Raw genomic sequence first — 23,167 nt, forward strand, 5'->3', positions numbered from 1 at the left:
AATCTTACACTAAAAGATAAAATTATAAATAGAGATATATAATAAAAAAAATTTATGAAATAATATGGTATTTTGTTTGTAGTTTAATATCTAATTATGCATTTTTATTTATAGTTTTATTTTAAAACTAGAATTAGACAACAAGAATATTACAAAAGAAACTTAATAATTTTGTTTAAAAGGGTACATGAAGACATAATTATTATACAATGTGGTATTTTGTTTGTAGTTTAATATTTGATTATGTATAATAATTATTTCTTCATGTACCCATTTAAAAAAGTTTTTTATTATGTTTCTTTTGTCATATTTTTGTTTTCTAATTACAGTTTTAAAATAATATACATTTTATTTTAATTTTTTATTTAATTTATGTGTTAAAATTGAATTTATTAAAACAAATCTGAAACAATTGTGAAATATAAAAACTTTAAGGACTAAAATGATAGACAAAAATAACAATTAAGAATCATAAATGTTATATGTAATTAATTATAAGGATTAAATTGCAAATAAAAAGATGAAACTTCAAATTTGAAGTTTTGAGTAGTGAAACTTCAAATATAAAGTTTTACTCCACAAAACTCTAAATTTGAAGTTTTGAAGTTTCTTTTTGGAGAGCAAAAAACTCTATATTTGAAGTTATAGAGTTTCTTTTGGAGATGCTCTTAAAGCAGGATCCTATTGATTTTTTTACTAAAAATACCTTTTTCTTTACTAACATTTCATATTTCATTAAGGGCAATCAAGTAATATTAATGACATATCTATATTGGATCTTTTTTTTTAATTCAGCCCACTGCCCACATCATATTTTTCTTGGACCATTTGGGCCTGGAGAAAATAAAATTTAATTTTCTAAACATAAATACTCATTAGACCTGGACGTTCGGGTATCCATTCGGGTACGGATCGGTTCTTTTGGATATCAGATTTTTTGGGTTTTGAAATTAAACCCCATTTGGGTATTATAAAATTTCGGGTCAGGTTCGAGTCGGGTTCCGGGTTCGGGTGGGTTCGGTTCTCATGCATAAGAACCTGGAAAAATAACCAAATAACCAAAATATCTAAAACGGGTTCGGTTATTTGTACTCAAAGTAACCAAAGTATCTGATTCGGTTCAAATTTTTGTATCCAAATTACTCAAAAATAACCAAAAGTGACCAAAAATATCCATTATATACAGTTTTTTTGGGTAAACTTTTATCCAAACTATCATATTTTATCCAAAAATCCTCAAAAGTATCGAAAATAACTACTATAGTTAACTTATAATATTAGTTTAAAATATTAAAATAATTATAAATATAATTATAACATATATTTTAGATATATATATATATTCAGATTTCAGATATCTTCGGGTACTCATGCGGTTCTCAGTTTGGGTCGGGTTCGGGACCGGTTCTTCGGATATAGCAATTTAGAACTCATTCGAATATTTATCCCGAGTCTGATCGGGTTCGGAACTCTGATTTTCGGGTCAATTTCGGGTTGGTTCTCCGGGTCCAAATATCCCGAGTCTGATCGGGTTTGGAACTCCTTTAAAATGAAACACGATAAAGAAAGATAAAATGTTTAAGTTTTTTATAAAAAAACAAATATATAAAAATATGATATTTACTAAATATTTGTCAATTTAAAAAAATAATAAAGGAAAATAAACCCGCGCTTTGAAAGGGCGGATCAAAATCTAGTTTTTCCTTTAAAACTAAACTAGGTTTTGATCCGCGCTTTAAAATCGCGGGTTTGTTTTTCTTTTTTTTAATAAATTTTGAATAAGTTTTTGAAATGAAATATTTTTATTTATTTTTATTGTATTGTTTTATTTTTATTTTTATTGTATAAATGGGTATTTATGTTTAAAATTGAACTTGTTTTTTTTTGCAAACATTTGAAGTGGTATTTTAAATTTTTTCAATCAATTTTCACTTTTATGTACTGAATTTTTGAAAGATATAATTTTTAACAGATTTAACTTGTAAATAAATTAATATTATATTCTTTTTAACAATTTTAAGTCTTTCATTATCAATATTAAAATATTTTCAGAAAGTTTTAATTATATTGAGAAAAATAAATAATAATAATTATGTGTAAATATTTGTTAATATCACTATTAGAACTTGGCCCAAATGGCCCAAACGAAAAATGATAATTAGATAAATATTAAAATCGGCCCAATGGCCCAAAACCGTGAAATTAAAGGAACAAAAAAAGTTTGGGCCTATAATTAAGAGACCCATTAATTGAAAATGATATAAAATAACAGAAATACCCTTAATGAAATCTGCGACTTCTTTATTATAGAAGGGTAGGTTTAGGTAAAAATTCAAATAGGATTCTGATTTAATAGTATACACTAGATTTTGACCCGCCCTTTAAATGGCGGGTATATTTTTGGTTTTAATTTAATTTTCATATTTTTTGTTTTTTTTTGTGATTATATTTGTATGTTTCTTTATAATCATATTTGTGTGTAAATTTTAATCAAAATATATTTTATTAAATAATAGCAATTTAAAAATTGATCTTGTATACGCTCGGTTAGGGCTGGATTGCCGGTCAACCCCCAACACACGGTTTCAATTTTGTTTCGGCCAAAAAATTTGTACTGGTATCCGTCCTATTTAATTTTGCGGTTATCTGCAGGTTATAAATTGTTTAAAATAATTATTTAATTTAATTATTATAAAAAATAAAAAATTATATATTTTTAAAATTTTAATTTTTTAATTACCATATTTTTTAAAAAGTGTTTACTCTTCTTTTTATTTGAAATACTTTTCGGGTCCGCGGCCGTAATCCAAAATCTACCAACCCGCACTCACCCGAATAAAATACTCATAATCTGCATCCGCAAATCGATTTTTTCAAATAGTTGAACCAAATTTATGATCCGCCCTTAAAAGGACGGATATATTTTTGTTTTATATTTTCTAAGAAATATAATTTTTATAAAATGCAGGCTGTAACCAATTATATCTCTGAATATTTCATTTTTTTCTAGGATATATTTAATTTTTCTCTCACATCTCTGAACTTATAAAGGTAGCTGCAAAAATTATACAAAATTCACAATTGAGAGTATGATAAAAAGTTCGATATAGATAGACTTTTAAAATATGAGTTTAAGTTCCATGATAAGGAGTTTGATATACAAAAAATATAACATTCCTGAAAATATGAATTTATTCTTATGGAACTTTTTTGATGTTGTTGCAGTTATATCTCAGGCATATACAATTATATATAGGTTACTAGGGGAGCCCGGCGCGTAGATGATAATATATGTTCTAGTGAAATTTAAATTAATTTTGTGGTCTTGAAAAATAAAGTATCCGTATAACATATGAAGATGCATTACTTTTCTTTTACTCATGCATCATTGTTCCTAGAATTATTTTAAAAGAAAATAAAATTTCAATATATGGATAAGAATATATTAGTATTTTATAATAGAGTATTTTGTAACATTTTTGATTATATTACATTTAATTTAATTTTTGAGGATCCATTCAAAAGTTAAACGTAGATTGCTTTTGTTATAATGAAGCTATAATGTGGTAAAGACCAAGCAAATATTATTATACATAATCCCATTTTTCTGGTCGAACTACAATTCATTAAACTAAAAGCAAGTTTACCCAACACAAAGGAAGGGCAAGTTTAGAGATAAAAGTGTTGAGTTTGCCACTGCATCAGCCTCTACATTTCATAATCATATTATAGAAATGGCAAGCTTTAAAGAAGCTGCTGAAATGTTAAATATCAAAGAAAATGACGTTAGTCTCCGTGGTGAGTCTATCTTGCAGCATTCTAATTAACACCTGCAAATTAGACAATAGGAATGCCTTAAAATTGAAACAATAAATATGAAGAATACTTTGTTTTTCATTAGGAAGAATATGATACCTATAAAACATATACAAATGATGTAATGTTCTCTTATATTAGTCGATTTTTATTTAATTTCGATTGCCATTTGTTTTAGATTCAAAGGGTTGGTTATATGTTTTTGTGAATCTTTATGTACGTGTGATTTTCCCTTATATACGGTGTTATGATATTTAGAGCTGAAGTTATTGTGATTGACTAAATCGTATAATAATATAATTGTGGTTCTCTCAATGATTAATTTTAATTTTTACAGTGTATTTACTTGATTTTGTTTGATTTTTTTATGTCATCAATTATCATTATGTGCTGATGTCTTCTTTGTAGAGCTTTTGTGTATTATGAAACTCAATCTCGATTTTTTAAACTATTCACTTTAATTTCAAAGCTAATGTGCGTGATGCCATTTTGCTTTATTCAAGGAATGTGTTGATTCTTTAATGGTAGTAATATGCATGATATCATCATGTTTGATTCATGAAATATTGTTACTTTTCTGAAAAAAAATATTTTGATTATGTATTAATCAGTAAGTGTTATTTTCTATTATTTTATTGTTATTTATCTCTTTTCCAATCTTATAGACTTCTCTATTTATTTTGAATATGTTTAAATATTGTGTAATTTGTACTAAACTACTATCTCTTTGTTAAACTTTTCATCAAACCAAGTTATATTATGTACATCACTAAATTTTAATTAATCTTTTTATATTTTTTAAACTATTTTTAGTATTTTATTTTGATTATGTATCAATTATTAGCAGAATCATTTGTTTGATTGTGTTGAGACTGAACTATTTGTGCTATTTAAGTTGGTGGGTAATTTGTTAATACAACAAAACTACATGTGCTGGGCTTGGTTGAATATGTTAATTGTTTGACATAAGTTATCCAAAGTAGTTTCCTTTTCGTAGTTATATACTTGCTTGTTTGCTTCTTCTTTTTTTGTTTACTTTGTAGACTATTGGATAGTATATATTTATCCCTCTTTTTCTTTCTCAACACTATATATTTATCCCACCTTTAGATAGTTTCATCTATATTATAACTTATTAAAACATTATTCAGTGTTTTTAACTTAATTAGGCAAATAAGTAAAAAAAAAAAAACACAAATTATATATTATTTGCAGTCTTATACATTTGTTTCTTAGATCCATTGATACTTTTACTTTCCTTTATCTTTTATCTGTACAAAAGACTAATCTGTAGCTTCAATTTTTCTTTAGAAGGCTAAGAATGGATGCTCTTCTCTGTCGGGTCTGTTGTTGATGTGTACTGTTGCTTCTGTGAAGTCTCCATGATCAGTTGTTCTGTTAGTGTCGGCATCAGCTTATAGAAAACAGGAAAAATCAGTTCTTTTAGCATCTTATTATGGATATAAAGATAGCCTAGAAAAGAAAAGTAAAAGACTTCCATCTTCCACAAAGTGTTGGACTTTGTATTTGAATAACCTTGCATCATCCCTTTTTCTCACTATATTCTCCAAGTTTTTTACGAAGAATGAAACATCAGATATATTATTTACACATAATACAAAACGAAGCACAAACCTCAAATCATGTTGCAGCATAGGAATTCTGTGCAGGAAAATATTATAAATTAAATACTTACCAAGTCTAGTAGTCAAGAAGAACATATGTTTGAAATGTTCTAACAATAAGAATTTGAATTGCTAGAAGCTTTCATCCGTCACCATGAATAACACGGCCTGATTTTCTTCGTTGTCGTGTTATTGATGCCACAAACAACACGGAAAATATCTGCAGAAAACTTTGGTTAGAAAGGTTGAATACTCTTGGACAATTATTAAACCAAAATTTTTAGCAAATTGAAAAATCAAGATTAGAAACAAATACCCAGCAAATCCACGTTTGTAATAACTAAATGCATTAGCTGCTCATATTTCTGAGACCTGAACTTTCGGTAGAATAAAAGCAGTTATCTCATTGGTCTGGCCATTGATGCGAATGGAAACTGGTGAGTCAATGAGTTTGAAGTTGATATTACTTTCTTGTCAAATTGGATACGCTTAGCTAACAGATGGTACCTTCCTTCAGCAGGTGCTTCAAAGTTTTGAGTATGAGCCCCCGTAGAACCTTGAACCAAGGGGGATTGTAAAAGTTAGCAATACTGGTGATCACTTTAGAAATTTCATAAACGTGCCAAAAATGTTGTGATTTCTTACCCTTTTGAAGATTGAAAATTTCTTGAAGAGCTTACTTTAGTGCTCTCGCATATGTGGCTGCAACACATAATGAAACCAAACAGTTGTGGTTGCAACCTGCAACACATGATGAATCCAACTGTAATCTGTTCAAATCCTCTGTCTCTAATAACTCTTAAGAAACATATAAGAAATCAGTATTAGAAAACAATATTCTTTTTGGGTATGATTGGATGGTCATACCAGGGATTTTTATGGCAATCAAAGATCTGGGTTTTGCCACCGTAGATGGAAGAAGACAGCGCCGGCGAACGCTCTCGACTCCTCTGATTCCTTTGAGATGACTTTGTGATTTCTCTGAGTACCCTGGCGCCATATATATCAAGGTGAGAAATGTGATGAGGAGAAAGTTGATGAATTGATTGCATACATCTACCTGACTTCAAATTGGAAAGCAGCGGAGTTAGCCATTGACAGAGAATAAGTTTTGATTGTAGTTTCATGGAATGAGAAGATGATTTTCAAAGGAATGAAACTAACCTTTCTATAGGAAGAGAAGCCTACATGCACCGCCTTACATAAAACAAATTTACATTGAATGAAAGATAGTGGATGCATTGGGTCAAGTGATTTAAGAAGGCCATAAAGGCGATGCATCTGTAACTCCAAACCATTCGATTGATAATGAGGAAGACTGAACGACGCTATGAAAAACACACAGAGATTCTTATAATCGATTTTAGGCAATCGATTTATCAGAAACTCCATAAACTAAAACGTTGAAGCCCAAACTTTTTTTCCCGAGACCCATGAAAGAAAACGAAGAGGACACGTGCAAGGCTCCCCTTAATTTACTTAATGACGTGTCTCTCTCTCACAGGAGAGAAAACACTAATTTATATAAATAGATAGATTGCAGTTATATATAGTTTATAATTATATAAACTCCACCTATCTATGTTAGTTATGATGATAATATATATTGAAACAAAGAAAATAAAAATGTAAATTTACATAGGAAAAAAAAACATCTATGTACTATCACATATGCAAATAAAAAGGTGACTATTTATTTCAAATTCTATGTGAAACTATATTAGGCTAAATATTATTTGTTCAGATTTTCTAAAGATCTCTTCAAAATATTTTAGATAATTTAAATATTAAATATTTAATATATTTCAGTGGAATTCCTGTAAATAGTTTGAAAAACTAAGGGGATGTATGTTGTTTTAATTGTATTGATTAACCTAAAAGTTTCTTTTTATTACAACAAGTAACCCAGTATCTGTTTTACACAGCAACTAACCCAAAAGCTTTTAGAAAAAGACAAAAAAAACACCCAGGGAGTGGAAGTGCATTAAAAGCAAAGAGTCAAGAGACATATCTCATCATCATCGAGTGTCTCGCCCAAGTGCTTCACCACAAAAACTAAAAAACAAAAAAGACATCTTCTCTCCTCGCAAATCCCCCAAAAATGTTCAGATCTATGCTTGTCCGATCCTCCGCCTCGGCGAAGCAGTCGGTTCTCCGCCGCAACTTCTCATCCGGATCCGTCCCCGAGCGAAAAGTCGCAATCTTGGGAGCCGCCGGTGGAATCGGTCAGCCTCTTGCTCTCCTCATGAAACTCAACCCTCTCGTCTCCAGCCTCTCCCTCTTCGATATCGCCAACACTCCTGGAGTCGCCGCTGATGTCGGTCACATCAACACCAGATCTCAGGTATATAATACTACTAGATCGTGTCTTTGATTTGTCTTTCTCAATTCATGTTCACTTTTAGGCTTGAGAGTGCGTTCTCGATCTGTTATATCAGCGAGAGATCTGTTGCTTTCTAGGCTTATATTGATATAGTTGCTTCATTCATTTGTGTTTTTAATAGGTAGTTGGATACATGGGAGATGATGAGTTGGCGAAAGCTCTTGAAGGAGCTGACCTCGTTATCATTCCAGCTGGTGTCCCCAGGAAGCCTGGTATGACCCGTGATGATCTTTTCAACATCAATGCTGGCATTGTCAAGAACCTTGCCTCTGCCATCGCCAAGTACTGCCCTCATGTAAGACCCTCTCCCATCTCATTTTGCAGTTGAATTTTAGTTGTAAAAATGTCTCCTTTTGTGGTTTTTTCTAATCAAATGGCTAACCTTTGGAGTTACTCTTTCGTTGAATCATGCACTTGTTAATATGCTTCAGTGTGCCAAGAGCATGATTGTTGATTTATTTATTATAGGTATTCTTTTGTGTGTTTTTTTTTAATCAAATGACTGAGACCTTTGGAGTTGCTCTTTTGTGTTGAATCAGGCACTTGTTAATATGATCAGCAACCCAGTGAACTCCACTGTTCCAATTGCAGCTGAGATATTTAAGAAGGCTGGTATGTACGATGAAAAGAAGTTGTTTGGTGTTACCACTCTTGACGTCGTTAGGGCCAAGACCTTCTATGCTGGAAAGGCTAATGTCCCTGTTGCAGGTTTGTGTGGATTCATAGCTGTGTGTTCAAGGATGTTTGTTTTCTTCACATTTTAGCACGATAGGAAAATTGAATCCCAATCCTGAGTCCTAATAATTGAATGCTTGTTGTGTCTCTATCTACAGAAGTGAATGTTCCGGTGATTGGTGGTCATGCTGGTGTTACAATTCTCCCACTCTTCTCTCAGGTTACCTCCCGCTTCCTCTCTCACTCAATCTTCTTATTTCTCTCACTCAATTCTCCCACTCTTCTCTTAATCTCTCTCATTGTGTTGTAAACAATGTAGGCCACTCCTCAAGCTAACCTGTCAGCTGATGTGCTTACCGCTCTCACCAAGCGTACCCAAGATGGAGGTACAGAAGTCGTGGAGGCTAAAGCAGGAAAAGGTTCAGCTACATTGTCAATGGCGTAAGTAATTGTGCTCTGCCCTTTTCGTCGTTAATCTTTGATCTTCTTTGATTTATTGAATCTTGTAATCTGATCATTGTCACACAGCTATGCTGGAGCACTATTCGCTGATGCATGCTTGAAGGGACTTAACGGTGTTCCAGATGTTGTTGAATGCTCATACGTGCAATCCACAATCACTGAGCTTCCTTTCTTTGCCTCAAAGGTAATCCTCAAAACTTATCAAATAGTTTTCATCCTACGGTCTCATGGCTCAAGTTGATGAATGTGATGATTTTGTTATGTAATTCAGGTGAGGTTGGGAAAGAACGGCGTGGAGGAGGTTCTTGATTTGGGCCCACTCTCAGACTTTGAGAAGGAAGGCTTGGAGGCATTGAAGCCTGAACTCAAGTCTTCCATTGAGAAGGGCGTTAAGTTTGCCAACCAATGATCAAACCGGTTTGACTTGGTGGTTGTTTTTTCCAAATTTTCCGGCTAGAGTTTGCCTTCCATAAGATACTACATGATTTGAGTCTGTCTTTTGTTTTCAAACAATCTGTTTTGCGGGTAATAAATGTCACACACCATCACAAACTAATAAGATTACGTGATAGTAACTAGTCTTGGCTAAAAAGAGGGATCTTTAAGGACTTTGATTAAAGTTTTAAAGTCACTCTCTTACTGGATATCTTCAAAACAAGATTTATAATACAGTTTGACATCCCATGTCAATGCTATTGCGTCGCTTGTAAATTGTCCGAGGGATAGGATTAGGAGCGAGCTTTTGCACATGTCCATCACAAAAGTTCCAACCTACAGGACTGTCTTAAATTATCAGCCCATAACCCATTCAACCTTCGGCTGTGAGGCTTGTAGATTTTGCATCTGCTCTTTTACACCTCCCCCATTATATACTCAAATCACCGTGAACGTACTTACTGCCACACATGCGGCCGAAGAACAAGAATCCACGAAAGTAGTAGATTCATACCATCATTGGAAAACTTATGTACTTGTAGAGTAGGTGGAATGGCAGGTGAGTATCATTTATTTGCGCAGTACCATTATTTTCATGAATACGGGCGTCCAGTTACATCATCATATGTCAAAGTTGAAAAATACAAAGCAAGTATAGTATTATACTGAAAATGTAAGAAATGGTCGGTGTCTCTATGGAGAAGTGGTTGGAAAGAAACTGATTACAAAGAGATAAGGAAAATGAGCATAGCCTCATAGCTATGTCCGACATTTCCTCAGTGCTCATGCCACTTTTTTTTTCATATTATAGTATTATAATTATGAATAATTTATATACATAACTCTACAACCTACTGTTTAATTGTTTTACGACATTGATTTTGATTCGTGATTTTAAAGAACGGATTTGATTTTTGGTTAAAAATGATAATTAATATTAAGTACTATTTTTTTTTTGAATTTTGATCTACATATTTATGTTCAAAATAGATATTTAATGTTCTTATATTCGATCCGGATTCGCGGTTAAACATATAAATCCGGTTGATCTGTATATAATCTAGTTCAAATTTAATGCAAGTTTCATTAATTAAAAATTTAAGAAATCAGATAAAAATCTAAAAAATTATCTATAGCCCGTGACCTAATCCTGGTTGACCCATTAAAAACTAAAGAAAAGTGATAATATTTCTAAAATTAAATTTTAAATACTTTTAAGTTGTACACAAAACTGAAAAAACTATTGGATTTGTAAATTTTGTACTTTTATGAATTTTTACTGTTCAAAAATGAAGAAAATAATATTAGAGAAAACCAAAATTAATTTATATGAAAATATTAGTTTTTTGTTATTTATTGTTTGAAGAACAAGTATATAGATGTCAGATCAAACAAAAAATATTTCAAAATATTTTTTTTGTTACTATTGTGAATATATAAATTTAAATTGTTAGGGAAAATTAAGATATATTAACAACGTAGTTAAAAAAATAATTTTGTTTAAATTAATTAAGATAAGAAGACATTAATTTTTTTCCTACAAATAGTATCAATTTATCAGAAAATCATTAATAATCATCTCATTTAAATTGTTACCATAAATAAGACAACAATTTATGGTGATTTTATTGTAAAATATAAATACATTAGACTTAAGGTTAATGTTTTTTGTCATCAACATAAATAAACTCATGTAAACTCTACAAACCAAATGTGGTAACTATACATCTATATAAACGACAAAATACGATTGTTTCTTTGCAATACATATTAGACTTTCTGTCCTATTTAAAGATAATGTTGTAAGAGTATTAACTATATTATTTAGTAGTTTTCAATTTTTTTTACCTAGAAATAAGTTGAATCCAATTTTATGATTCTCTTATAACAGTATTGATTCAAGATCACCTTATCAAATTGTATGCCTAGTCGATTTTATTTGCACAAATTGTATGCCTAATTGAATTGATTTTGCACTATAATGAAGATCTTATATAATCATTTCTTCCTTTAGTCGATAATTGTTTGATAAATTGACTTTTCCTGAACTCAAGGTTGAACTGCCGAATAAAAAACTAGGTAATATCGTACAGTTTTGTATAGGCTATGTTAAATTCAAGTTTTCAAGTATAGAAAATATTAATAAACTTTTAGTCAAACTATCAGATTAATTAACTTTCCACAAATTTGGAAGGTAACAATAAATAAATTATAACCAAAATAACTGATTATGTTGAATTTTTATTGATTCAATCTTTTCAAAATAGTCAGTCACATAAAATGATATATTTATAATCAAGTGTTAACTTTAATCAAAAATTATGTGAATTTTTTTAAAAAATCTACTATTTATAAACCATTAATGTCCGTGAAAGTTAAAATTTATGAAAATTTATTTTTTCAAAAATAAATTTTCAATTTTAAATGTATTTTTATTATTTAAAGAAATATTAACTAAAAATCTCTAATTGATTTAAGTATCATTGATTAATGATCATTTAAAATTATGTAGTAAAAATATTTATTGTAATGTTAATATTAGTAAATACAGTATTATATAAAATCTTTCTTGAGGCACTACAAAACTTCATTTTTCCATCAAAACATACAAGCATACAATTCCAAGAACAGTTCACAAATACGATTTTAACATAATTCAAAAATGAAATAAAAAGCAGAAAGTGTGCAACAGTGATGTGGTGACATATCTTTCTATGACTACCAGCCACTCTCTTCTTCCTCACCATCACAATACTTCATCTTCCTAGATATGCTCCAACAATGGCTGATGAAGAAGAATCCAACCACCACCATATAACAGACTCATCCTCGCCGCCTCCTCTCGGGATGAGACACCAATCAGCGTTGGAGCACGGTGGTTGCGGCGAGATCGTGGAGGTTGAGGGAGGCCACATTGTGCGATCAACAGGAAAAAAAGACAGACACAGCAAAGTCTGTACGGCTAAAGGACCACGTGACCGGCGCGTGAGGCTCTCAGCTCCAACAGCGATTCAGTTCTACGATGTTCAAGATCGACTCGGTTTCGATAGACCAAGCAAAGCCGTTGATTGGCTCATCAAGAAAGCTAAGTCCGCCATTGATGACCTCGCCGAGCTTCCTCCGTGGAACCCCGCCGACACAATCCGTCAAGCTGCTGCAAACAAACCCAAAAGATACAAAACTTTAGTTCCTCCGCCGGCGACGGAGATTCACGGTGGTTCCGGAGAAGAAACAGAGCATCACCCGTCAGTTTTTCTCCCGGCGTCGATTTACCATCAGCCACCGTCACGAGCCGATACACAAAGCCAAGACCTTTGTCTCTCGCTTCACTCCTTCCAAAAGGCTCCTCCTTTCGCCGATGAAACAGAGCATGAAACAGAGCATGCTCTGTTATCCGGACAGAGCAATCCGTTAGGGTTTGATTCATCGACGGCGAGCTGGGACCAGTCGCAACAGAACCATCGGCTGGTGACGTGGAACAACGGCGGAGCAGCTGACTCCGCCGCAAGTGGAGGAGGAGGAGGGTTTGTGTTTGCTTCTCCGGCTACTACAACGACGTCGTTTCAGCCACAAAGTCAGTTTTTTTCTCAGAGGGGTCCCCTTCAGTCCATTAACACACCAATGCTTCGTGCTTGGTTTGATCCTTACCATCACCATCAGTCCGTTACGACCAACGATCATCATCATCATCATCATTACCATCCTTACCAATCAGCAATACCAGGCATTGCGTTTGCCTCTAGTGGTGACTTATCCGGTTTACGTGTACCAGCCCGGTATCAGAGTGAACAAGATGATCACGGCGACAAGCCATCGTCTGATTCATCTGATTCTCGCCATTGAACTAGATCCAAAAAATAAGATTGTGCATTAGAAATGGTTTCCACTCATCAAACTGGTAATAACGTTTCATGGAGCTTGTGTAATAAGGAATGTGTTCTTGTTGTTGTGTGTTTAGGATATGGAATGACTATGTGTGTTATCAAGAGTTGCAGATTCTTGTTTCTTCCATGTAACCAAGCGTTTTGTGATTTAAATCTAATTTGTATCAGTTAGACAATTTTCTGCAAACTCTATTGTGTTTTTCTAGTCATGCAAGCTCACGTCTTGTGTTATTGTATCCTGATTGTGTAGCAATGTGTTCTTGTATTAAATAAATGTGTAATTCCCTTATACTCTTTTTTTTTTGTGTTGGAAACCTCCCTTTAACCCCACTTGAAGCTAAAATCGCAAGTTTTTGTCCTTTATTCCATGTGGGTTTAATGCTTTACTCGAGAAATATTTCTCTTTTTTTCTTCTGCCAAACCCAATGAGGAACAGTGCTTCTATCAATCTACATCGAAATGTTAATAAATTTGTTATTTAGGTTTTAGGTTCATTCCCACTGCTCATACTTGAGTGGCAAAAAGAATTTGGAACAATAATTGTTCTTGTGTTTTCTTAATCACTTCTTTTGGCCCCATTGATGAAGAAGAGTCATTTTCCATGGACATAGTTTTGCAAGTGTTGCTTTTGTGGAATTCAGGATTTAGAATGATGCGGTTGTACAAAGATAAAAAGGAAAAAATAATAATGAAAAAGAGCAAAAGAGATTTGGAGTGTACTAGTATCAATAATGTGTCTTCTTTTAACACATACTATACATTAAGAAGGGTGTAGGAGATCCACCAAACTTGAGTGTGACATATAGTCTTTAATGAGTAAAGAAGAATGGGACATGAGAGTAGTACATGAAGACACCCCATGTTGGTCTAAATGAAGGAAACTCGGAAAAGAAGAGCAAGTCCCTTTTTTGTTATTTTCTTTTCTTTCTTTTCAGACCAACCAATATGTTAGTCCATAACATATTCACATCCATAAGAGAGTAAACTAATAGGGTTAATGTTAATGTTAATTTCATTGTAAATGTGTTTGTCTTTACGCTATAATATTTTGGAAGACTTTAAAACTTTCGCATGTTTAAGAAGAATGACATGAATTCCAATTATATTTTCAGAAAATGATGGAACCAAAATGGGATAAAGGTGGTCAGCTTTAGAGAATTAATGGTCCCCTCTTTCTCTTGTCAGATCTCAATGTTTACAGCTGTTCATGATTTTCTTCATTCTATTCCATACCCCAATGATCAAAAGATTCAAAACTCTAGATTGAGAATTTTTTTGTTTGGTCAAAATTGGCTCATAACTTGATTGTGGGCTGTGTAGTTGTTTAAACCCAATCTTGTCAGTGTGACACCTTTCCTTTACTGATCGTCGAAGTTACAACTTTTGAGCCTTTGAGGTGTAAATAGAAGAACCAAATTTGATCTACTTGATGAGATAAATAATTAAATTAGGACCCCATTATGAAAAAAATGAGAAGATATAAGATGGTCTTTGATGATCGACTATGTTAGTATTGGGTTCCAGGTTTAAAAACTTGTGTAGATGATTTAATTTTTGAATTAAAAGTAAATTAAAATAATATCACAATTATAATGGAGTTTTCAGAGATTGGATCATAAAATTTGGGGGCAAGAGAAGAGATGACCTCAGTTACAAAAAAAAAAAAAAAGAGAAGAGATGACTTCCCCAAAATAGAGAAAAGTGAGAAGTATATGATGGTCTTTGAAGCTCGACCATGTTAGCATTGAGTTCCAGATTAAAACTTGATTTCTAAAACCAAATATAACTTGTTTTTGGTCTTAGTATTTTTCCATGTTCGAAAATACGCTAGGCATGAGTCGGACGGTTGGTCTACGCCTAGCGATTTATCAAGAAATCGGGGATTAAACGGAGATTAATCGGGGATTAATTTTAAGGCACTATACCTTTATTTATTAGTTTTGGTTGATATGCTCAGTATGTTCGTGTAGTCTGGTGGTCAAGAAGTTATAATATAATTATAGAGATCAGGGTTCGACCTACCCCCATGCCGCATTTACATTTTTTTCACTAAACAGAAAATTTACGATTTTGCCTCCATCTCTTTAATCAATCTCTGCAACCCTAGCCGTCAAACTATACATTTTTTCACGATTTCTTTAACTTTTCATGCTTTCTACAGCAGAACAAAAGTAAACAACTATCAATTTCAACGATTCAGATGAATATATAGCAGAGTTTTAGAAGGAAATTAAGCAGGTTTGAGTTATTATGCACTGATTTTTCAGATTACTCCATTAACTCCGAAAAAACTTGCTCCACCGCCTAACCTCGCCGATCTGCTCCATCTCGCCACGGTAAGGACACGAACAGCGAATAACCGGCCGAATACGCGGGCAATCCGGCGCGTTTTCGAACACGGGTATTTTTGGTTCAGACTGGGTTTGAACCCGTGATCTTCGGTTCATAAGACCAACGCTCTAATCAACTGAGTTACGATATCTTTACGATAAAATTATGTGTTAACATAAAATGAAAAAAATATTAAGAGCAGTTGTTAAATGTTAATACTTAGACCATCTCCAATGTATTTTGCTATTTTTTCCTCTATACTAGAGGAACTCCATAATAGAGATGTGATTTGCTCCAATGTATTTCCTTAAAATAGAGATCTCTAAAATATAGATCAAAATATAGAGGAATGCTATTTTTTCCTCTATAAATAGAGGAAAATATAGCAATCACTATTTTAGAAGAAGAAATAGAGTAGAGTTGGAGTGATTTTGGTTTTAAATGCTATTATAGAGGCAAATATAGAGGATGGTTGGAGATGCTCTTATGTTTATGACGATTATGTACATCAGTAGCAATAAACAATCATTATTTAATTCATTTCATCTTTAATTTCCTCTCTTTGTATTCTGCAATTGATGCTGCCGTTTTTATCACCTGCAGAATTGTTAATGACGGTTTTTATCACTGGCGGAGGTTCTATCACCTTCAACCCAAATAAAAAAGTTTAAAGAAATTAAAATCGCAGAGAACAAAAAAAAAGAGAAGAATAATAAAATAAAAAGCTATAGATAGATTGGAATCTCTTTTTTTGTTATTATTATTATTATTATTATTATTATTATGAGTAAATATGAATGACTTAATTTTGAATTAAAAACATTATTACAATTAGAATGGTTCTTTTAGAAATCGGGTAATAAGATATGGGAAAAGAGAAGAGATGACTCATCCAAGATAGAAAAAAGTGAGAAGATAAAAGATGGTCTCTGAAGATCGGCCATGTTAGCATTGGGTTTCAGGTTTAAAACTTGATATCTAAAATTAAATATAACTCCCTTTTGGTTCCGGCGGGGCTCGAACCCGCGACCTTCGGCTCATAAGACCAACGCTCTAACCAACTGAGCTACGGGACCTCTTCAATAAAATTATGTGTTAACACAAAATGAAGAAATTATTAAGAGTAGTTGAATGCTAATACTTATATTTATGACAATTATGTACATCAGTAGCAATAGCCAATCATCAGTTTTTTAATTTCATCTTTAATTTTCTCAAAAGTTGATAAATTTCAGTCACATGAGTGAGATTACAAATGTACTCTAGTTTCTTTTGCAACAACAAGTAATAACATCCGCAATAATAGTAGAAGAAAGATACAAAAAGGGTAGAATAAGATAATATACCTGAGACACAAGAAAGATAATATATAAGCTTTCAAACAAACATAATCACTGAAAAATCTCAAGAATTTAGCTAAAGTTTACACTCTCAAATCCATAACATGAGAGAAAGAAAAACAAAACATGCTATAGAACAAACTCAGTTATTGTCACCAAACCTTTTTGAACTAAGACCAGCCAAACCAGTAATCCAGAATATAAACCAGACCCTAAGAGAATGGGTAAACCAAATATGCTATGAAACATGTCCAAAGGGGATAAGTTGTGCGGAAGCTAGCAAAACCTCCCATCACCAGTAAAACTATAAGAATAACCAACACTTCCGATGAGAAGTTCCACGTTAGTCCTCTTAGGCTAACGATCACTAAGAACACTGAGAGATAGAGAATGTTGTTCATTGTCACTCCACCACATAGATGTGACAAAACAAACACCATGAAAGAGGGCTATAGTAAACTATAAAGAGATAGAAAAATGGCTCAGTTCATTAAACAAACAGACATGGGAGAAAGTTAGGGAAGTTGTTATGATCTTTTTACGAGAGGCGAAGATGATGGCAGAGACAGCTTCACTTGAGTTGGTGGCTGAGGCAAAGCAATGAAAGAAATGAAGAAATATGGGATCCATGTTGCTGCTAAGAAGTTATTAAATGTGTCCACTAAAGGATCAGCAAATGACTGCTCCTGAGAGTAGCAAAAAAGCTTCTTTATTGGTGATCCATTTCGGGTCTGCAATCTCCCCTGATTCCTCATCATTCTCACCATTTTTATTATCTCACAACAGAGCGTGCTCTCTCTCTTTGTTTGCTGCACAAGACACACAAAAAATAAGTTCTAGCGAGAGTTTCAAATGAGGTATCTGTAACGCCCCGCCAGCTCACTCGTCATGTGGGTCCCGTTCCGTCTGACAGACAGTGCATTAATTTTTACAAAGACTTGAATTAATTGTTTACTAACCCTGAAATCACCACATGACATTTTTCCGTGCTTTGGTCTCACTCGCACGCTATCGCGAATAACTTCTCGATAGATCACACATCTTTCCACTACTCAAACTCAAGCACGCTTAACTCTGGAGTTCTATACGGATGTTTGTTGGAAGATATAAGCGCACTTTGTTGATATAGGTATTCAAATCAATTGTCTTAAGCCTTTCCATGTATCACAATTCGAGATGTTACAATTCACCTCCTCTCAAAAAATGCAACGTCCTCGTTACGCCCCACGACATGTCTCAAGACGCCTATCGGATCCAAAATTTTGACAAAAATGATGCGTTGGAAAAGTTCTCTAATGACAAGACTCTTGATGAGCAAGTTGATCATGAAGAGTTTATATGTGGGATTAAGCGTTGGCTTATTCAGGCAATGGGAAATGCTTGTCCTTCTGCTCCTGATGTCGGTACTAGTATAATGAAGTACCTTAAAATCTCAGGAACTAACTTTAAGTTATACACCAAAGAAATAAGAAAGATAATATATCTTTATTCTTTAATAGTGAGTATTTCAAACATCCATCATCACTGACAAATCTCAGGAACTAACTTTAAGTTATACACTCACAAATCCATAACATAAAGAGAGAAATAAAAGCAAAACACGCCAAGAACAAACTCAAGTCTTGTCACCAAATCTTTTGAACTACGACCAGCCAAACCAGTAATCAAGAATATAGACCAGACCCAAAGAGAATGGGTAAAGCAAGTAAGCTATGAAACATGTCCAAAGAGGATACGTTGTGCGGAAGCTAGCAAAACCTCCCATCACCAGACAAACTATGAGAATCACCAACACTTCTGATGAGAAGTTCCATGTTAACCCTCGAACGTAGACGATTGCTAAGAACACCGAGAGACACAAAATGTTGTTCATTGTCACTCCACCACATAGCTGCAAAACAAACACCATTAAAGAGGGTTTTAGTAAACTATAAAGAGATAGAAAGATGGTGCAGTTCATTGAAATAAACAGACCTCAGAGAATGTCAAGGAAGCTGTTCTGATCTTTTTGCGGGAGGCGAAGATGATGGCAGAGACTGCTTCACTTGAGTTGGTGGCTAAAGGCAAAGCGATGAAGGAGATGAAGAAAGATGGAATCCCAGTGGCTGCTGAGAAGTTGTTAACTGTGTCCACTAAAGGATCAGCAAACGCAGCTGCAATGGCTGCTCCTAAGAGTAGCAACAAAGCTGCTTTGATAGTGATCCATTTCGGGTCTGCAACCTCTCCTGATTCCTCATCATTCTCACCATTCTCATTATCTCCCAACAGAGCATGCTCTCTCTTTGTTTGCTGCACAAGACGCACAAAAAGTTAGTTCTAGAGAGAGTTTCAAATGAGGTATCATCAACAGTCTCTCTGTCTCTCTTTCTCACCACATGGAAATGGTCAAGGTACTTCATGGTTCTAGGACCAGCATCAGGACCAGAAGGACCAGCAGCTCCCATCGCTTGAATAAGCCAACGCTTAATCCCACGGACAAACTCTTCTTGATCAACTTGCTCATCAAGAGTCTTGTCAAAATCTTGGAGAACTTTTCCAACAGCATCATCCTTGTCAAAATCAATATCTTCAAAGCTGATACCGATGATAAGCGCCTTAAGCTCAGCAGCTGACAAGCTCATCATCATTACCATCCTTACCAATCAGCAATACCAGGCATTGCGTTTGCCTCTAGTGGTGAATTATCCGGTTTACGTGTACCCGCCCAGTATCAGAGTGAACAAGATGATCACGGAGACAAGCCATCGTCTGATTCATCTGATTCTCGCCATTGAACTAGATCCAAAACATAAGATGGTGCAATAGAAATGGTTTCCACTCATCAAACTGGTAATAACGTTTCATGTTGTTTGTGTAATAAGGAATGTGTTCTTGTTGTTGTGTGTTTAGGATATGGAATGATTATGTGTGTTATCAAGAGTTGCAGATTCTTGTTTCTTCCATGTAGCCAAGCATTTTATGATTCAAATTCAGTTTGTATCAGTTAGACAATTTTCTGTAAACTCTATTGTGTTTTTCTAGTCACGCAAGCTCACGTCTTGTGTTATTGTATCCTGATTGTGTAGCAATGTGTTCTTGTATTAAATAAATGTGTAATTCCCTTATACTTTTTTCTTTGTGTTGGAAACCTCCCTTTAACCCCCACTTGAAGCTAAAATCGCAAGTTTTTGTCCTTTATTCCATGTGGGTTTAATGCTTTACTCGAGAAATATTTCTCTTTTTTTCTTCTGCCAAACCCAATGAGGAACAATGCTTCTATCAATCTACATCGAAATGTTAATAAATTTGTTATTTAGGTTTTAGGTTCATTCCCACTGCTAATACTTGAGTGGCAAAAAGAATTTGGAACAATAATTGTTCTTGTGTTTTCTTAATCACTTCTTTTGGCCCCATTGATGAAGAAGAGTCATTTTCCATGGACATAGTTTTGCAAGTGTTGCTTTTGTGGAATTCAGGATTTAGAATGATGCGGTTGTACAAAGATAAAAAGGAAAAAATAATAATGAAAAAGAGCAAAAGAGATTTGGAGTGTACTAGTATCAATAATGTGTCTTCTTTTAACACATACTATACATTAAGAAGGGTGTAGGAGATCCACCAAACTTGAGTGTGACATATAGTCTTTAATGAGTAAAGAAGAATGGGACATGAGAGTAGTACATGAAGACACCCCATGTTGGTCTAAATGAAGGAAACTCGGAAAAGAAGAGCAAGTCCCTTTTCTGTTATTTTCTTTTCTTTTCTTTTCAAATCAACCAATATGTTAGTCCATAACATATTCACACCCATAAGAGAGTAAACTAATAGGGTTAATGTTAATGTTAATGTCATTGTAAATGTGTTTGTCTTTACGCTATAATATTTTGGAAGACTTTAAAAACTTTCGCATGTTTAAGAAGGATGACATGAATTCAATTATATTTTCAGAAAATGATGGAACCAAAATGGGATAAAGGTGGTCAGCTTTAGAGAATTAATGGTCCCCTCTTTCTCTTGTCAGATCTCAATGTTTACAGCTGTTCATGATTTTCTTCATTCCATTCCATAACCCAATGATCAAAACTCTAGGTTGAGAATTTTTTGTTTGGTCAAAATTGGCTCATAACTTGATTGTGGGCTTTGTAGTTGTTTAAACCCAATCTTGTCAGTGTGACACCTTTCTTTTACTGATCGTTGAAGTTACAACTTTTGAGCCTTTGAGGTGTAAATAGAAGAACCAAATTTGATCTACTTGATGAGATAAATAATTAGGACCCCATTATAGAAAAAATGAGAAGATATAAGATGGTCTTTGATGATCGACTATGTTAGTATTGGGTTTAGAGATGTCAATCATGGACCTGGACCGCGGGTCTGGCCCGTAAAGAACTGTCGCGGGACGGGATTGGGCCGAGATTTTACAGACCCGCAAATTAGCGGGCTTTGCGGGACGGGTCTTTGCGGGACTGGGTCTTTTGCGGGACGGGACGATGCAGGTCTGCGGGATTACAAAGACCCGCATTTTTTTCCTCCTCAATTCTTGTTTTACCTAAAAAAAAAATAAAAAAGAGTAAAAAAGGTAATTTATATGACTTTCCTCTGAAAAAAAGAAAAAAGCTTTCAGCAATGATGATTCGAGCTCCGACGATGATGTTTTGAGCTCCATTAGTGTTTTAATTTGGTGTTTTTAATTAATTTTGGGATTAGCAGCTTAGTTTTGGTGTTTGATTATATTTAGTTTTTATTCATTAAAACTAAAAAATTGGTTATAAACTTAGGAGTTATAAGCTAATGAAAAACATATTCTGAAATTATCTTTAATTGGTATGTAAATATGTTTGAGTGTGACAAAATTAACTATAACTATTTTATTTGGTTAAGATAACATGAACAAGACTAAGCTCTGATCAAAGCGGTAACGAGAATAAGCTATGGTTAGAGCCTTGATCGACTAAGCTATTTAATTCTATAACAATGATGTCATTCAGCTGAAAGAGTTAGTCTTGTTACTGATTAGAGCCTTCTTCGATATGTATTTTATTCTTCATGTTCTCTCGTTACTTATCATTGTTATCTTGTTACATCAATAGAATAGAATATACATTAACATCTCATTTTTACATGCACTTTTTGTTTGGTTATGACTTCATATATATATATATATAATCATCTCATGTTCTATATGCACTTTTAATAGAGAAATATGCATAATATATTACAAATTTTGAAGAATTTGCATTGTAGACATTTCATGTATATTAATTATGTGAACTTGGTTATGTAGGGGAGCAGCCTGAGGCATCTTAGAGCAGCATGCAGCATCAGGAAGTGTTCTGGAGCGGCCTGCAGTGTCAAGCATGATCGGATACATTACATTAACGTATGTCCCGCGGGACAGCCTGTAAAGGAGTGTGCAATTTGCGGTACGGGCTTGGGACGACCTTTTGGAGACCGCAGCCCGCGCGGACCTGACCCGCCGTGACCCGCAAAGAGATGAGCCCACTGCGGTACGGGACGGGACGGGACGGATCAACCTGTTTGACATCTCTACTCTACATAATGACATGGCCAAACTCATAAAAACTAAGGTTGAATGGGTCTTCCATGTGGCTTGATGTAAACCTCCAATAGACTCTAGTCTTGAACTTGTATGGTCTTGGTTATGGACCATCCACTTCATGATTCATAACACAATTATTATTTTTAAGAATGATATTGTGAATATGATGATATGATGGTAATGTTATGTTATGTTAATTCTGATTTGTTCTTGTAAAACTATCTATTTAATTTTTAAAATGAGTAATGAATACTATTGGAAAATAAAAATACATAAACTATTCTTATTATAAAAATTATGAAAAGAATTTATAATTAAATCTTAATCCGTTTGAATAAGATTTACACACTAGTGTATTATACTTTTGATAGATGTTATGTCTTAACTATATTTATTTTTTTGAAACTATCTTAACTATTGTTGTTAATTTAATTACAAGGAATTACTATTGTTGTTAATTTAACTATTTGAATTAACAACAATAGTATAAACAGGTTACAAGGAATTACATTATAGTAGTCTAACTAGACTACTGCTGAAATATTCACCATAATACTGGAAAATAGACTAAATTCAATTATGATGAACTAATATATATGTATTGGTACATAAATATGTAATAAACTAGGATCGGCATGCCCGTAAAATTAACAAATAATTAAAGTAGTTAGAGTAAA

The 23,167-nt window shown here is 33.5% G+C and overlaps 3 protein-coding genes, 1 long non-coding RNA gene and 1 other non-coding gene across 12 annotated transcripts; 2 read left to right on the plus strand and 3 right to left on the minus strand.

The window, feature by feature from the left end:
* Nucleotides 1-4,994: 4,994 nt before the first annotated feature.
* On the minus strand, nucleotides 4,995-6,885 carry LOC108820998 (uncharacterized). Of its 8 annotated transcripts, none has more exons than XR_008937625.1 (6): nucleotides 6,606-6,882; nucleotides 6,309-6,505; nucleotides 6,087-6,182; nucleotides 5,758-5,997; nucleotides 5,513-5,661; nucleotides 4,995-5,381 (listed from the first exon to the last, which is right to left on the minus strand). It is a non-coding gene; the product is annotated as an uncharacterized LOC108820998 (long non-coding RNA). The 8 variants fall into 8 exon arrangements; XR_008937624.1 differs by having other exon boundaries at nucleotides 4,995-5,374; nucleotides 6,606-6,881; XR_008937622.1 differs by having other exon boundaries at nucleotides 4,995-5,661; nucleotides 6,087-6,204; nucleotides 6,606-6,885.
* A 563-nt stretch (nucleotides 6,886-7,448) lies between these two features.
* Nucleotides 7,449-9,539, plus strand: LOC108822930 (malate dehydrogenase 1, mitochondrial). The gene is made up of 7 exons (XM_018596137.2): nucleotides 7,449-7,785; nucleotides 7,946-8,119; nucleotides 8,364-8,532; nucleotides 8,658-8,719; nucleotides 8,819-8,940; nucleotides 9,028-9,145; nucleotides 9,233-9,539. The coding sequence occupies exons 1-7, from the start codon at nucleotides 7,543-7,545 to the stop codon at nucleotides 9,368-9,370; spliced, it is 1,026 nt and encodes a 341-aa protein (XP_018451639.2). The 5' UTR covers nucleotides 7,449-7,542; the 3' UTR covers nucleotides 9,371-9,539.
* Nucleotides 9,540-12,000: 2,461 nt separating this feature from the next.
* Nucleotides 12,001-13,566, plus strand: LOC130498464 (transcription factor TCP3). Its single transcript, XM_056991849.1, has one exon. It carries the CDS (start codon nucleotides 12,178-12,180, stop codon nucleotides 13,237-13,239), a length of 1,062 nt encoding a protein of 353 aa, XP_056847829.1. The 5' UTR covers nucleotides 12,001-12,177; the 3' UTR covers nucleotides 13,240-13,566.
* Nucleotides 13,567-16,613: 3,047 nt separating this feature from the next.
* TRNAI-UAU (transfer RNA isoleucine (anticodon UAU)) lies at nucleotides 16,614-16,687 on the minus strand. Its single transcript has one exon. It is a non-coding gene; the product is annotated as a tRNA-Ile (tRNA).
* Nucleotides 16,688-18,417: 1,730 nt separating this feature from the next.
* LOC108819332 (sodium/calcium exchanger NCL-like) lies at nucleotides 18,418-19,599 on the minus strand. The gene is made up of 3 exons (XM_018592345.2): nucleotides 19,324-19,599; nucleotides 18,926-19,240; nucleotides 18,418-18,842 (listed from the first exon to the last, which is right to left on the minus strand). Exons 1-3 carry the CDS (start codon nucleotides 19,582-19,584, stop codon nucleotides 18,594-18,596), a joined length of 825 nt encoding a protein of 274 aa, XP_018447847.1. The 5' UTR covers nucleotides 19,585-19,599; the 3' UTR covers nucleotides 18,418-18,593.
* Between the last annotated feature and the right edge of the window lie 3,568 nt (nucleotides 19,600-23,167).

Source organism: Raphanus sativus, chromosome 8 (assembly GCF_000801105.2).
Source record: "Raphanus sativus cultivar WK10039 chromosome 8, ASM80110v3, whole genome shotgun sequence".
Taxonomy (NCBI): Eukaryota; Viridiplantae; Streptophyta; class Magnoliopsida; order Brassicales; family Brassicaceae; genus Raphanus; species Raphanus sativus.

Excerpts from the sequence above, each read along its gene's own strand:
- LOC108822930 (XM_018596137.2), top strand. The coding sequence starts at position 7,543 with ATGTTCAGATCTATGCTTGTCCGATCCTCCGCCTCGGCGAAGCAGTCG. Across the intron at positions 8,533-8,657 it reads GGCTAATGTCCCTGTTGCAG|AAGTGAATGTTCCGGTGATT; the intron begins GTTTGTGTGGAT and ends CTCTATCTACAG. Across the intron at positions 8,720-8,818 it reads TTCTCCCACTCTTCTCTCAG|GCCACTCCTCAAGCTAACCT; the intron begins GTTACCTCCCGC and ends TAAACAATGTAG.
- LOC130498464 (XM_056991849.1), top strand. The coding sequence starts at position 12,178 with ATGGCTGATGAAGAAGAATCCAACCACCACCATATAACAGACTCATCC.
- LOC108819332 (XM_018592345.2), bottom strand. The coding sequence starts at position 19,584 with ATGGTAATGATGATGAGCTTGTCAGCTGCTGAGCTTAAGGCGCTTATC. Across the intron at positions 19,241-19,323 it reads ACCTTGACCATTTCCATGTG|CAAACAAAGAGAGAGCATGC; the intron begins GTGAGAAAGAGA and ends CGTCTTGTGCAG. Across the intron at positions 18,843-18,925 it reads CTTCCTTGACATTCTCTGAG|CTATGTGGTGGAGTGACAAT; the intron begins GTCTGTTTATTT and ends TTTGTTTTGCAG.